The 15,547-nt window shown below is 56.4% G+C and overlaps 1 protein-coding gene across 1 annotated transcript in view; it reads left to right on the forward strand.

Annotated features, from left to right (window-relative positions):
- Positions 1-7,344: 7,344 nt before the first annotated feature.
- The window catches only part of RAB11FIP4 (RAB11 family interacting protein 4), a 110,457-nt gene continuing 102,254 nt past the window's right edge, over positions 7,345-15,547 (forward strand). The window contains exon 1 of the mRNA XM_069482260.1: positions 7,345-7,503. Within this exon, the coding sequence (XP_069338361.1) occupies positions 7,345-7,503 (159 nt within the window). The remainder of the gene's footprint in view (positions 7,504-15,547) is intronic.

Consider the following 15,547-nt stretch of genomic DNA (forward strand, 5'->3'; position numbering starts at 1 on the left):
GTCCAAAAGGAAGAGAGCTGGAAATGTTGGCCAAGAACACTAGTGACGCCTACGAGAGGGAAGGACTTCGTGAGCCAAAAGGCAGTGGAAAAAATCCTCAGGACCACGCCTTGACTGCCTAACACTAAAATGTCCCCATGTCCCAAAAAAATCACATGCAACAGTAGAAGGCCAACCAATGGGGACATTGCTCTTACTATAGAGAGTTCATAAAAATCAATTTGAAGGAAAGACCCAAGTAGAAAAAAATACAAAAACGAAAAAAAGGACGAGTACGGCTGATCCACAGAAAGGAAATACTGTACCAGCTGCTGCTTACACGGTGGAGAGGTCACCACACCCATCAGTAAACAAAAAAGCGCACACTGAAACCGCCGAATGCCATTTGCACCTGTCAAATGAGCAAACCATTGAACTAAAAAAAATTTTTTTTAAATTAAAATTAGGCCGGGCGCGGTGGCTCACGCCTGTAATCCTAGCACTCTGGGAGGCCGAGGTGGGTGGATCGCTCAAGGTCAGGAGTTCGAGACCAGCCTGAGCAAGAGTGAGACCCCATCTCTACTAAAAATAGAAAGAAATTATATGGACAACTAAAATATATATAGAAAAAAAAATTAGCCGGGCATGGTGGCGCATGCCTGTAGTCCCAGCTACTCGGGAGGCTGAGACAGGAGGATCGCTTAAGCCCAGGAGTTTGAGGTTGCTGTGAGCTAGGCTGACGCCATGGCACTCACTCTAGCCCGGGCAACAAAGTGAGATTCTGTCTCAAAAAAAAAAAAAAAAAAATTAAAATTAAAAGACTATTTAACTCATACTTGGTGTGGGTCAAGTGTGTGGTGCGACGGGCTTCTCTGCACTTGGCCTCGTCTTTCTGTATCAACCAGCCGTAACCGTGTCCACGCCGTCCGCCCCGGCAGTGCTCTGTCTAGGGATCGAGCCTAGAGAAACAAACAATGAGAGAGCTAAGACGTTCATCAAAGTGTTATTTGCAATACCAGAACACCTGTAGACAACCAAAATGTTGGTTAAATTACCGACATTCATCTAACTCTTTCTGGAAGCTCACCGCTTCCTTATGCAGCCTTTAAAAAGGAGCTTTAGGAATAATATTTATTCGACGTGAAGAGAAACCAGCATTAGGAATAATATTTAAATGTGGGGGGGGGGACTTCCAATCAAAGCAAGAGTTTTAAAACTGTGTATGAGGCCTGATCTTCAATTACATAAATACACATGTATGTATATATTCTATAACAGCTTTTGTGGTTCATACATAGGAAAAAGATTAAAAGGAAATGTATCCAATGTTAATAACGATGTATGGTTTATTTTTGTCTCTCTTTTGTTTGCCTGTTTTTTCTGAGCTTTTTACAGTGAGCATCATTGCTTTAAAAATAAAAATTAGGTTGTTTTTAAGAGTGAGGATAATGCTGACTTTGCACTGAAAAGGTGTTCACAATAGCGAGATTCATTCAGGTAGTAAACTAACTACCATCTTTTGGATGTTTTCACTTTCACTTTTTTCCTTTTATCAAAAGGTGGCTTTTTACCTAGTTTGTTTATTTATTTGTTTGTTCGTTTATTTTTTGAGACAGGATCTCGATCATCATCCAGGCTAGAGGGCAGCGGCGTGATCATTGCTCGTTGCAACCTCAAACTCCTGGGCTCAAGCAATCCTCCTGTCTCAGCCTCCCGAGTAGCTGGGACTACAGGTGCGCACCACCGTGCCTGGATAATTTTTCTACTTTTTGTAGAGACGGGGTCTCACTCTTGCTCAGGCTGGTATTGATCTGGCCTCAGCCTCCCAAAGTGCCAGGATCACAGGCAGGAGGCACCATGCCGGGACTTTTTGCCTAATTTAGATTCCAGGGAGCTGGGTTTATTTTTCCTTCCTTAGGGGAATATTTGCATAATGGGTTTGGAGTGATTCAGGCAAACTACCTGTCAACTCCATCAACTAGAGAGAGTGCTGGTCACCACAACCCCTTCACTGTTATTTTATTTCTGCTCACAACTTACAATCTTTCAAGGTTAAAAGGGTTGATGGGGAACGGTCCTTACCCTCAAGAAGCTCTCAGGCTATTAAGGGGTCTACAAAGACGCACAGTTGTATAAATACACAGTGAAGGGTGTGCACACTTAACTGCAATGCAGTCATTTTCTCCATGTTTTGGGCTTCCAGGCACCTGCTCCCCATCCCTGTTCTCCTACACTCTGACGGCACTTCCTTCATCCTCCTCTTCACCCATCCCGTCAGCCCTGAGAAGAGGGCCTGGTGTCCTGGCCAGGGCAGGGGCCGTGGGTGGGCAGGGCATCCCAGTGCATCACGAAAACATTCTAGGAGAGTCTGCCCGAAGTGCAGCAGAGCAGTGAGGGCATCTAACTCAGGGAAGGCTTCTCGGAGGGGGTGGCATTTGCAGGATGACTGGGGGATGGGGGAGGACAAACCCAGTGAGAGGGAACAGCACGTGCAAAGCAGGCTGGCATTGCATTGGTCAATCCCATGCTGAGTCGCTGTCTTGGAGTCTGTGCCACACAATGCATGGGATGTCGTAAGTGCTGGGTAATGTGTACCTGCGTGCGGTAGACGGTCTTACTGTTCTGCCATGCCTGACAGAACAAAGGGCATCAGACTGTAACAGCCTTCCTGCTTGCTGCCCATCCTGAGAAATTAGGCGTCTTTCTTTTAGGCAGAAGGGGGCAGCAGAGAAGGCTGGAAACTGCAATGTGCTCATCTCTGTGGCGTGGACTGTGGGTGGGAGGTGAGACCCTCACCCTGGGTTGCATGCTGCGTCCTAAACAGTGAGGAGCCGGGAGGTGAATGCTGGTGCCCTGCCCGGAAGCTACTTTCAGGGGCCATTTCTGCAGCTGATGAAGAAATGTGGAGCCCAGCTGGGTAGAGTAAGTAAGGTTTTGGCTTTTCCTCTTAGAATCCTGCAAGGAACTTTAGCAATCAGCTGGCCCTGCTTCTGAGGGTCAGAGAACCTCACAACAAGAGCTCACGCAGCAGAGGAAGAGTGAGGTCCGGACGCCCTCCTGCGCCCCAGGGGTGCCCCCGTCCCACCAGGGTCCGGCACTCCCCAGGCTGCCCTGGCTGTGGCCGCAAGCATGAGCCTCTCTGTCTCTGCTGACCGAGGTGTATTTTGGGACAGACAGGACAGACGGGACAGACGAAGAAGGAAAATAAGTTCACACCACCTTACTCACCTCCAAAGTGACAATTATTCATGGCCTTAAAAAAACATAGCAGGTTGTGAGCAGGAAGAAACTGTGAATCCTGCCCCATTTCCAGACAACATGGACGATGAAGTCAAGGCCCAGAGATGAAAATGCAGATCTGTTCCCCTTTTAGACTGTTCTAAACTGCTCCATGCTGACACACAGGCTGGTCTCGAACTCCTGGGCTCTAGCGATCCTCCTGCTTCAGCCTCCCAAAGTGCTGGGATTACAGGCCTGAACCACAGTGCCTGGCCCAGGTCAGGGTGTGGAGGGGGGACGCATTTGTTTGGCTTAATACACCGCATTTGTCCAGTCCTTAATTTATTCCTTCACTAGTTGTGTTGGTCTGGGGCATCGTGCTAGGAGCTGGGAGCTCGAGAAATCAAGAGAAATGGACACGGCCCCTGCCCTCAAGGACCTCATGGTCACTCCTGTGACCTTTCATACCTGTTTCTCAGATGCTCTTGTGTTAGATAACAGGAGTAAAATGTGGTAAGGATCGTCACAGGGACAACAGCGACCACTCACTGCCGAGTGGCACTGTTGTGACATTTGCATACAGGTACTAACCTACTGACCACAGCCTCAGCCCCGCCTCCTCAGTGGGCTCCACGGTCTGGCCTCTTTACACAGGGGAGAGTCAAGGCAGTGAGGAGGGTGTGGTCATGGAAGGCTTCCCGTAGGAAGTGCCACTTCCACTGAATAAAGACAGGAATTGGACACAGGAAGTAGAATGGGGGAAGGGGAAGAGTGAACCCCCCTCCCCTAGGCAGAGGGAGGCAGGAGGGAGCTTGGCTGCTCCCAGACAGGGATGAGGACAGGTAAGAATGTGTAAAGACCCTGCATGGAGCCAGCTCAGCCAGTGGGGTTTTCAGCATGGGGGAGGGACCCGGCCAAAGGTGTCTGTTCCTAGAGAATGGGCTGGAATCCCAACTGCCCCTTCCATGTGTATTTCCCAGAGTATTCCCAGCCTTCTGAGGCTGCTGCAGCTGTTGGAAGTCACCTGGAGAATCAGAGGCCACCTGGCGGAAGAAGAGGGCAGAAGGGAGGCTCCCAGCCTCCACCAGCAGGGGCCTCCCTGGGGTAACCCCCTCCACCCTGGGACTCCCAGCCCTGCAGTGGGCCCTGGCACGGTATCCGCCTGCCACATCTGCGCGGGGCTGCACTTGGAACTCTCAGATCAATGTGCTGGGAGCCCTGGGGGCCTGTCCCAGGTCCACCTCCTGTAAAACACACCACCTTTGAGGGACCTTTGGATAGGCACTCAGCAGGCTCTCTGGGCTCCCAGAGCCTCGGACCTCAGTGTAGACCACACTGTGCCGTGACTAGCCCATCAGGTTCAGCAAGGGCAGGGGCGTGGCTGCTCCCCTTTCTCTATCCCCCCCCACCCCCGGCATACCTGGCACCGCACAGGTGTTCAGTAACCACAATGTGACAAACCCAGAGAGCTGCCTGTGATGTGCTGTGCTGGTCCCAGCAGCACAGCAGGAAGCAAGAGACCCAGTGCCAAGCCCACATCTGGGGAAGGAGGCAGGCATCCTTCAAACCTCAGCCAACAGAGGTAAAACTGCAGAGGGACCTCGCCAAGGAGAGTCGGAGGGGCAGGAGGGCTCCCTGGGAAGGGACTTTTGAATTTGGCGTGATCCTGTCTTTGGGGAGAAGAACTGCAAATCTGGTTGTGGGCTTCTGGCTTGGTACACCTGAGAGTTGATCACACTCGGGTCTGAGGCCCCCACCTCTGCCAGCTAAGGCGGGTGAGGTCTCCCAGCTTCCCTGGTCCCATTTGGGGGGATGCAGTGCCAGGCAGAGCTGACGGCCATTTCTTCAGCTCCCACCAGGGGGCAGCACCGGCTCCTGCACATCTCTCTGTGCGGAGCCTCTGGGGTGAGAGCAAATGGGCACCAGCTGACCTTGGATCAGGGTGGGGGCAGCGCAGCCCCCAGCTTCCACTCCCTACCTCCCTGCCAGGGGGCTTGCTGGACCTCCAGCAGCCAAGCCCCTCCATCTTCCCTCCTCTTCACTCTCCACTTCCTCCTCCATTTCCCAGGGCAGGCGGGAGGGAAGCAGGATTGCTCAGCCTTCAGTTGCCCTGTAAGAGACGAAAGACAACCCCTATTTCCTCAGAGGAGGAATCTGAGACTCAGAAACGTTAGTGTCTTGCTGGGGGGCAGCCAGCTCGCAGAGATGCTCACCCTCTTCCCAGAACACCCCAACCCCACGGCCCCCCCTTCCTGCTTTCCACCTTTATGGACTCTCCATCTTCAAACTCACAACTCCCTCCTCCCAAGAGGTACTGCCTTGCATGGCTTCCAGAGGAATCAAAGTGTCAACAGAGAAAGGGCAGCTAGAGGCCAGGATTGCCCCTGGAGCCAGGGCTGCAGAGCAGGGGGCTGGCCCACTATCAGAGCAACCACGTGGCGGTCCCTGCACAGGATATATTTGGGGTTGAGAGGAAGAGCATAGAGGTAGAAACTGGGGACCAGAATGGGGAGGCCCCTCAGTCCACGTGCAGAACCAGCACACCCTGGACTCCCAGTCTGGCCTGCTACCCTGCTCTTGGCTCCTGCACGTGATGGGGCCCATCTCCTCCGGGCAGGGGCTTCCTCTGGGCTGGCTCTTGGCTGGAGATCGCATGAAGGTGATTAAGACATATCTTGCCCTGTTTCCCAATATGGTGGGGGAGATGGGCACCCCACCAGACACTTACAGAACTAAGTGGGCATCTGGAAGAGGGGCCAAGAACTCAGACTAGGAGGTAAAATATGGTGCCATCAGGGAAGGCTTCCTGGAGGAAGAAACCTCTATGCCAAGCGAGAAAGCATAAGTGGGAGTGGGCTTGGCCATGGCTGGTTTTTGGGTCTCGGGCAGTCATCGCCACAAGGAACCTGCAGTCCTCAGCAGGGGGGTGCAGAGAGGGGAGGGAGCAGGGCCCCGAAGTTGGGCTGGGAGTCAGCATGACAAGCTGGGGCAGAGGCTCAGCTGAGCACCACTGGGAGAAGGTCAAGGTCCCAGCCCAGAGGCTGCAGCCAGCACTCAGGGTGGAGAGTCTGCCCTGGACTTAGCCTGGGCGAGCAGGGCTGTCAGGGAGGTGTGACAAGGTGGGGACCCAGGGGAACCGAGGGAACTTCCCCAAGGCCTTGGGTGGCCCTGGGCCCTGCAACCCGCAGCCCGGTGGCAGAGCCTTGCTTTCCTTCCTCCTTGCAGACCCCGGTCTCTTTACCTCCCCTGCCTCAGGGTGCCTGGTCAGGCTGGGGCCCTTCCCCGGCCCCAGGGTGGCCCCACAGTCCACAGTGACGCCGGGGAGGAGTGTGTGGCCCCCCTAATGCCACACAGGGGTGCCTGGAGACTGCTCCTTCCGAAGCAGCACAGAGAAGGGTAAGAAGAGTCTAGAGCCATTCAGATCTGGGTATGAATCCTGGCCTCCCTCTCACAAGCTGTGTGGCCTCGGGTAAGCAGTCCAGCCTCTCTGGGTCTGGCTTTCCCAGAGATGAATGTAGTCATCGACCACGAACGAACGTAGGAAGCGCCGGGAACATACCGAGCGCTCAGTGCGCGCCAGGGACCCACAAAGAGCACGGTGAGGGCGGGCCGAGCGCAGGGCAGGGGGACTGACGGCCGAGGAGGGGCTGCCGGGCGCGGCGCAGGGGGTCCGGGGCTCAGACCTCAAAACGGAATTCTCCAAGGAGGGCGGCGCCCTGGGTCAGCTCTGAATTTCCGGCCACTTGCTGCGCACCGTGTCGCCGCGGGCGCCCACCCTCCCGGCCTCCCAGGGGAGGAGGCGGGCGCGGTGACGCCGGGGGAAACTGAGGCCGCGGCGGACGCGGCTTTCGCGGCGCGCCCCCACCGCCGGCCCCGCGCGGGCGGCTCCTTTTGTCTGCAGCGTCCCCGCCGCCGCCGCCGCCGCCCCTCCCCCGCCCCGCCCCGCCCCCGCCCGCCGCGGCGGGGGCTGCGGCGCCGCTGCTGACACGGATCGGCCGCCGCCGCCACCGGGCGGAGGCTGCGCGTCGCAGACCCGGGCGGCCCCGGAGGGCGCGCGGCGGCGGCGATGGCGGCGGCGGCGCAGGGCGGGCGGCGGCGGCCGCGGCGGGCGGCGCGGGGCTCGGGCTAGCTGCGGGGCCGGCGCGGATGGCGGGCGGCGCGGGCTGGGCGGGCGCCCCCGCGGCTCTGCTGCGCTCCGTGCGCCGCCTGCGCGAGGTGTTCGAGGTGTGCGGCCGCGACCCCGACGGCTTCCTGCGCGTGGAGCGCGTCGCGGCGCTCGGACTGCGCTTCGGCCAGGGCGAGGAGGTAAGCGGGCCGCGGCCTCCCCCGCCACTCGCGACCCTGCCCCGTCCCCCTCCCCCAGCTCCCCTGCCGGTCACTGCACGCCCGGGACAAGCCTCCCCGCGCCGCAAGCCCCAGGCGGTGGCTCTCCTCCCGGGAGAAATCCCGCCCGTGCCATCCTTCCTTCCGCCGCAGCTGAGGACCTCGGACCCCGGGGTGTCCCCTGCCCAGCCGGACCCTCGCTCCGCACCCATAGCGCCCGTGCCGGGAGCGTCACGCGTCACGCCCAGGGTGGCCTCTGTGCCCACCTTCCCTCGCCGGCAGTGCGGGGCCCTCTGAGCGGTCTGGGAACCCACGATGGTGCCGGGCCAGGGAGGCTGTCAGAATCTAGCCTCAGGACCCCGCACCCCACCCACCCTGCGCAGACCGAGATGCAGGGGTCTGTGTACATCTGGGCCTCGCCAAGGGGTGGAAGGGACAGGCAGGGTTGCTCTGCAGCCTTGGCACCCTGACTGTGCCGATCCCGCCTGGAACGCAGGAGGTGTCTGCTTGGGGCCATCCTGGAGTCTCTGCCCAGAGCCTGGTGACCTCCCATTCGGGCTCTGATGGGCAGGCCTGGCTGGCGGCTGGCGGCGGTGCCGGAGCCAAGCTTGGCGCGTGGTAGCTGAGCAGAGTGCTTTCCTGTGGTGGGGCCACGTCTATCTGGGGAAAGCAGGAGTTATGTGGGCTGCTAGCAGGGCTGTTACCAGTTAACAATCGGTGCTGCCAGTGGGGTGGGCAGAGCAACATTAATAAATGCCCAATAGTGTCCTCTTACTGCCACTGGCAGGAGGACAGGGCTGCCACTGGCAGAGGGTTGCTGGGAGAGCGTCCCCTACCCTCATGCTCCTGCCCACTCGGAGGTGGTCGGATTTTCTCCTGGGGACCGAAGCCCTGAGTAGTGGGTTTCCAAGGCCACCCACCTAAGGCCTCAGGCCCTGCATGGGGAGCCTGGGGCCGTGGGCCTCAAATGGGCACTGCTGGCATTCTGTTCCGGGGACCGGTCAGGCCTAGCATTTTAGAACATGAGAGAAGCTGGATGATGGCCAGGTTGGGCCCGTGCCTCCCTGTCACCTGACAAGCGGTAGATAATAGATAATCATCTCTGCATGGGCACCTGGGCATGGCCGGGACCTGAGAGTCCAGCGAGCAGTAGGTGGAAGAGCGTGGGGCAGGTGTCAGGTTTGAGAACTTAGGTGCCCTGTCCCGGGAAGTTCACCACCGCAGTTCCTGTTGGAGCCCACCCTCCCCCTCTGCCGGGCTTTGCTCAGGGGCGTTTCCTGCTGCCCCCATGACCCTTCTCTTTCCACCAGGGCTAACCGAGCCCTCCCTTTTGCCAGTGGCTCCCATCTGGGGCAGGCTGAGCAGACCCCTAGTATGGGGGTGGCCTAGCCCTCTCAGGACACAGGCTGCAGGTGGGGTAAAAGAGCCACCCAGCTCTGGCTGAAACCTGGGGTTCCAGAACCACAGAGCTTCAGTGCTGGGAAGGGCTTCCCAGCAGCCCCTGGCAGGAGGCCACTGCCCCGGCCACGTGCCCCACAAGCCTCACCATCTTAGCCTCAGGCTGGACAGCTCCTCTCAATAGAGCCCTCTCCCTCACACGCTCCAGAGACGAAACTGCTTGTCACTTAGTCATCACAGTTCTGCACAGGGACTCACGTGAGTCTCTCTTCTACGTAGCAGACTTTACATATTCGAAAACAACATTCCTGCCCCTTCACTCCTTCCTACCCACTCTCTGCCATCTTCCCTTCTCCCTTTTCCTGAAGCCTTGAACCATTTCCATACGACCCAGCAGAGGCAAAACCTCTGGCTTCTGTCCCTGGAGCTGCCATGGACTAATTCTGTGACTCAGTTTTGCTAGTAATAACGTGAAGGGGCTGGACCCGGAGACCCCTAGGACTGTTCCAGCCCCAGGACCCTGTACACGTGCACATGGCTCAGGGTGGGGCTGCCTTTTAATGGTGCACCACACTGTCCATTCATAGTAATACTGTTTCTGTCCCCTGAAACCTCTAGAGATCTGTTTTAGGAACCTATGCCAAGCCAGGGATCCGCTAGCCTGAGGGGAGGGTCAGTGGTTTCTTTCTTTTTAAAACATAATCTTATATTATTACCCAAGCAGTTTATGTGCACAGCGGAAAATTAGAATATGGACAAGCAAAAACAAAAGTATTGTGTCCCGTCTTCCCATGAGCCTTTCTGTGACACTTTTGTCCGATGCTCCCAAAGCTGTGTCTATGCTTATGTGTAGATTTTCTCCATGAAATGAGATCATACTGTGCATACCGTTTGGTAACCTAATTTTTTTCCAGTAAATGGTCATCACTTTTCTGCTTCGGTAAATTTTCACCTCATTGAATATGCTGACCTTTTTCAGATTTCTCTGTTTGATCTCAAAATGTCTGTGTTTGCTGTTTTGTTTAAATCAGTTTCCTCTGCGGGACTGTGCAGGTGTGCCTGGTGGTTGTGGCCCTTCGGTCTAACATAATTCCTGTTTCTTTTTTTCTTTTAACGATCCTGACTTGTTGAAGAGATCAGGCCTGTTGTTTGTCAATAATTTCTTGAATCTAAGCCCTGTTACTTGACCTTGATCCCTGTTAAATTTCATCTTGTTCATTTCATGTCATTGTATCAGTTGAGAGGGAGAATTTAAGCTCCTATCTCTGTCCCTCTGAGACGCTATGCTGCCTGCGGGCTGGGGCAGCAGTGCTCTGGGTGTCTGAATCCACGAGGCTGTTACAAAGGCAGGGCAGGACCACGGACAGGGCCGGGAGGCACTTGTAGGGGCGGTTCTGCTCGCTGTGTTTACCGGGACCCCACGAAAGACATGTTGCATCCCCCACTCACTGCCCACCGAGTTCATAAATGCGTTAAAAAACATGCACTCTGACAGTTTGCTGTTTCATTTATTTAGAAATCAGGTGGCAACAATGATTTCCCAATTCCTTGGTACTCTCGGGTGGAGAATTATTCACGGTTCACCACCTACCCCCACAATACCAGCGACACCAGGACCAAATGCTTTGCAGAAACCAAAATACACTAGATTGCAAAGTGTGAAACAAATCTCCACAAGGCCATAATAAAATATGTATATATATAAATGATTGGATGAATGACTAATTAACAAATGAATAAATAATAGGAAAATCTCTTATATAGAAGAAAGCTAAATAATTTATGTAGATAATTCCCCCATCGAGGAGGTGAAGCATAACTCCCCACCCCTTAAGTATGAGATGTGCATAGTGACTTCCTTCGAAAGAGTAGTTTGGAAAGAGCAACTTTGCAGTGGAAATCCTGACAAACACCATCTCAGAAGGTGGTCAAGGTCAGCGTCGTCGGTGCAGGTCATGTTGCTGGTGTGCAGCCTTGATGCGATGTCATAAGCTTCGAGCTTTGCCTCCATGGCCTTCATCCCAAAACCCATAACCCCAGTCTGGCCGTGAGAAAAACATCAGACAAATCCCAGCTGAGAGACTTTTACACAATACCTGATCGGTCCTCCTTAACATTGTCAAGGTCATCCAAAACAAGGACTGTCTGAGAAACTGTCACAGCCAGCCAGAGCCCAAGGAGACCTGATGACTAAATGTCATATGGTGTCCTGGACAGATCCTAGAACAAGAGGAGGACAGTAGGTAAAACTAAGAAAGTCTGAACAAAGTATGGACTTTTGTTAAGAATAATGTTATATATGTATTAGATCAGGCCTGATATTCCCCTGATTTATTGACCTAGGAATCATAGCAGAAAAGAGAAGACAGTAAAGTGTGATGAAAACATTCCTTTTGAAAAATGCAAAGATGGGGTGTGGGGACACTACTGCCCTGACCTTGGAAGTCTGCAATGGAGTGCGAGCAGGGCTCCAACAAGTACGCAGAGTGATGGCTCAATACCCTGAGCCCGCGTTGGCTTCTGATGTATTGCTTTTATTCCTGGCCTCTCTAGGCCTTTGTTTATTCATCCATTCAGTGGGGATAAGGAGTCCCCATTCCATGGGCTTGAATGAGTCCATACCTACACAGGGCTGAGTCCAGTATCTGCACAGAGTAGGCACCACATCAGAACTGCTGCTGCGCTGTTGGTGCTATTATTATTTGCTGAACACTTGCGAGCATCTTTAAGAGGCTGTCTGGGCTGAGGATTTGCTAGGGATTGAGGTCAAGATCTGGGGCCAGTCTCTGGTGTTCTAGCTCCTCTTGCAGCTTCCAGAAGGGTGTTATGAATTATTTGGGAGAAATAACTCAGCTTTAGCTAACTTGAGACTAGTCTATAATTCCCCACTTCTTTGCAGCTGCCCCAGATATGAAGCAACTAGGGCAGCTAGTGCCTCCTTGTTCGCAGAGAGAGATGAAGTCATGCTCCTGAGTGGGCTCCTCACCTGAGTCGTCAGGTCCCCTCTGGACTAATGACCGCCATGGGGAATTGCCGGCACCACTTGGCTGAAGCTTGGGCGCTTGCACTGGCACAGGGATTGGGGTGCTAGGATGGGCCGAGGCCAGTCAGGAGCCAGCCCTGGGGCTGGGGTCACCATCTTCTGAGGTACCCGGGCTTCCAAGGGCAGGAGAACCCGGAACTAACGCTGGTTCTGCTCAGAAGGAGAGGGGATTGGCTGCTTGGAGGGAACAACCATGTCTCCCACATCTGTGGCGGGAGGGAGGCTGGAGGGGAAGGCAGGGCCGGATCAGCCGTTCCCTGTGGCCAGTGGAAGACCCAGTGGCCAAGATCAGGTGTGTGTTTGAGAACAGGGGACAGAGGAGCAAGATCGGGGGCAGGAGGATGCCTCTAGAGACTGTGACAGATAGTAAGAGAGGAAGACCATCCTGGCTCGGGCAGTGGCGGGTGCAGAATAGACAGGGCCTGCGAGCCCAGTGAGCCACTCCTGCATGGCGGGATTTAAGGGCGCTCTTTTGAGAACAGGTCCCTCCACGTGCTCTGAGCCTGGCAGGAAAGGTGGGGGTGCCCGTGACCCGTGGGGGGAGCAGGACAAGAGTGGGCCCAGAGGGACCTTCTGTTTCCTGTGTTTCTGGGGCACCCCCCGTGCTCCTGGGGTTGGAGGTCAAGGCTGTGGTCCCTTGGGGTCAGAGGATGAGCATGAGGCACTGAGCCCTAGCTGAGACACGCAACACGCTCTGGCCTCCGTGCCTGCGCCCCGGTCTGGCTGTGCTGGGAGGAGGGACAGGCGTGTAAGGGAAGCCCACTGGGACTTGTCCGTCTTGTCAGACACTCTTGACGCAGCCTGAATGCATTTAGCAAAACCTCGCTGAGTTATGGCCTCGTTCCCAGGACACGGGAGTTCTAGAGAAGGAGGAAGTGCCGGGTGGTGGGGGGGTGTTCCTGGGGGGTAGGCGTAGTCTTTGGATTGGTGAGACCTGAATGGGGGACGTGTGGACCCGGGTTGGGGGGAAGAAGCAGATCTTCCAAACAGCAGGACGTGCCTTGGGAGGAGTGTCAGTGCGTGGAGAACCGCAAAGCCTCCCCAGGATCCCCTTGGGGACCTTCATTCAGCCTGTGAAGTGGGACTTTCCGCCTTTCACAGGTGGGTCCCCAGGCTGGGCAGGCAGAGGGGCTTCAAGCCCTGGTCCTGACTCTGAAGTGCAGGGACTTTACCCAGGGTTGGGAAGAAAACCAAAGAGGAGGCAAAGGAGAGGAAAGGACAGGGCGGAGGGAGGACGCTTGGCCTGTGGCTGGGGGCCGGGCAGGAAGGGGGAGCCCAGGAACCTGGGGTGTACCTGGCTGAGAAGCCACTCCCATTCCCTTGGGCAAGGCCTCCACCACCCCGGTCCACTCTGCCTTGGAGGGAAGTGCAGGTGTGGGGCGGGTGTGAGGGCCTGGTGGGCACCAAACGCCTGGATATCTGGACCCCCTCGACTGGCGCCGCACCCCGTGCACCTTGGTGCAGGCAAGAACACTGGTGTTCATAGGCCCGTATGGACAGGGTCCGTTTGGGAGGGGTTCGTGGGAGGGGTTCTCCCTGGGCCCTGGAGCGTGTACTGGGGGCCTCCTGCTGCCGAGGCCCCTTGGGCCCACCCAGCGGTCATCCCCACCCCGGCCCTGAGCAGTCCCACCAGGGATAGCACAGAAGGGGACCTGACAGCTGGCTGGGATTGACAGAGCTGAGCCGAGCGGGTCTGGGCAGGAGGGAGGGAAAATGTCCACTGGCCTGGAAATGGTGCGTGTCCTGCCTGGGCAGCTGCTGTCCTCCCACAACCCACAAATTATTGGGTGCACGCCCCGAAATTTTTACAGAGTGGTTTTTATGGAACTACCCCTTATATATACCCCCCAGTACGTGTTTCCAGGTTTAAAAAATTTTATTCTGATAACATTGTGTGCACCTACTATGTGCAGCACTGTCCCAGGCCCCGGAAACAGGAGGGACTAGGAGCTCATGTTCTGTTGGGGGTGGCTAGAAAGGAGACAGGAAAAGTGATAAAAAAGTAATACAGCCGGTGGCATGTGCTAGGAGGACACAGGGCACGGAAGCCAAAACCTTAGAGCGATGTCGTAGATGGCCAGGCAGGCCCAGCCCAGCATGGGGATCCCTGGGGAGGGTGGTCTGGGAGGAGGAGCCTGCCTGGGGGCTGAAGGCTCTGTGGGCGGAGAGCAGGGAGGGGCCATCTCCGTGGGGCCTCCCCAGGGGCTTTGGCTTAACCCGGAGTGAGCCGGAAGACCCCGGAAGGTTCTGAGCAGAGGAGAGTCAGGATGTGACTTAGGTCCATGCAGGACCGACCTGGCTGCTTCTCGGCAGAGAGACAGAAGGGGCCTGGAACAGCAGGGCCACCGTGGAGGAGGCTGCTCCTTCATCCAGGTGAGGACGCTGTGGCCGGAGCGGGGAGGAGCCGTGGAGCACCGGCTGGATCTGGAAGGCAGAGCCGATCGGAAGTGGTGGCCGAGAGGGGAGAAGGTGGAGACAGGCCGCCACTGCTGGCTGGGGAAGGCGGAGGGGAGGGTGGCTCGAGGAGTCAGGAGTTCCACGTTGGCCTGTGAGCCCCACACCCAGGTGCAGCGGTGGCGCCCGCAGGGACGACAGGTCTGAGGCCTGCGCCTCGGCCTGGTCCTGGCAAACCCTGGGCTCTTTCTCCCACAACAGACAACTTTACGTGAGGGAGAAGCTCGGAACCTGGTCAAGTGGGACTTGGTCCCCTTTAAAACCCAGGCCCGGGTTTGGGGGTCCAGGGCCTCAGCAGGGTGGGCTTGGGCACCCTGTCTTCAAGGCTGCAGCCCTGTCTTGCCGTCTTCTTTCTGGGGTGCCGAGTCTGAGGGCTGCCCGGCCTCCTGCCCGCACAGGTAGGACCTGGCCAGAGCCACCGTTAGCTACTTGAACGGGCTGCTGGCCAGACTGCTGGCTCTGCCTAGGGATCCTGTTTGGAGCCACCCCTCAATGAGACTTAGGGCTCCTGGTACCCTTCTGCCCGACTGTCTCCCCACCCCAGCATCTTCTGCTCTTTGGAAGCCCCCCAGGAGCCATACCTTAGGGCCACCCATTCCCGGCAACCTGCCACCCCTGGGGTCACGTCTATAGCTCTGTGCCCTGGGGCAGGGCGAGCAGAGCCAGCAGCCCAGATGAGGTTTGTATAAGGCAGTCGGGAGGGGAGCAGGCGCAGCCCAGACGGTAGCTAAGGCTCATAGTTCACAGGCACAGAACTCAGAGAAGAGTCCAGCTTCCTCCCAAGGTGTTTGCTGATGCACGTGGGCTGGTAGTGGACACTGTCCCCAGGCAGATTCCAGTCTAAGGCCAGCACCTGAACAGCGTAGACAGAAGGCTGATTTGCACCAAAACAGAAACTGAGAAAGGTGTAAAGGTCGTAAGATGGGACGTTCCGTTCAGTGGTCATGTCGCTCTAGAATGGCCCTGCCGAGAGCTGGGACTCGCTGCCTCCCAGGGCAAGCCCTCTGTGCCCCGGCAGGACGCTGGCTGAGTTCTCACTCACGTCACGAGCTGAGGCCTGTCCTAGAGCTCCGTCTGCCCATCCCACCCTCCATCCGTTCACCCAGCATCCACCTGCCCGTTCCCCAGCGC

This window comes from Eulemur rufifrons, chromosome 9, assembly GCF_041146395.1.
Source record: "Eulemur rufifrons isolate Redbay chromosome 9, OSU_ERuf_1, whole genome shotgun sequence".
Taxonomy (NCBI): Eukaryota; Metazoa; Chordata; class Mammalia; order Primates; family Lemuridae; genus Eulemur; species Eulemur rufifrons.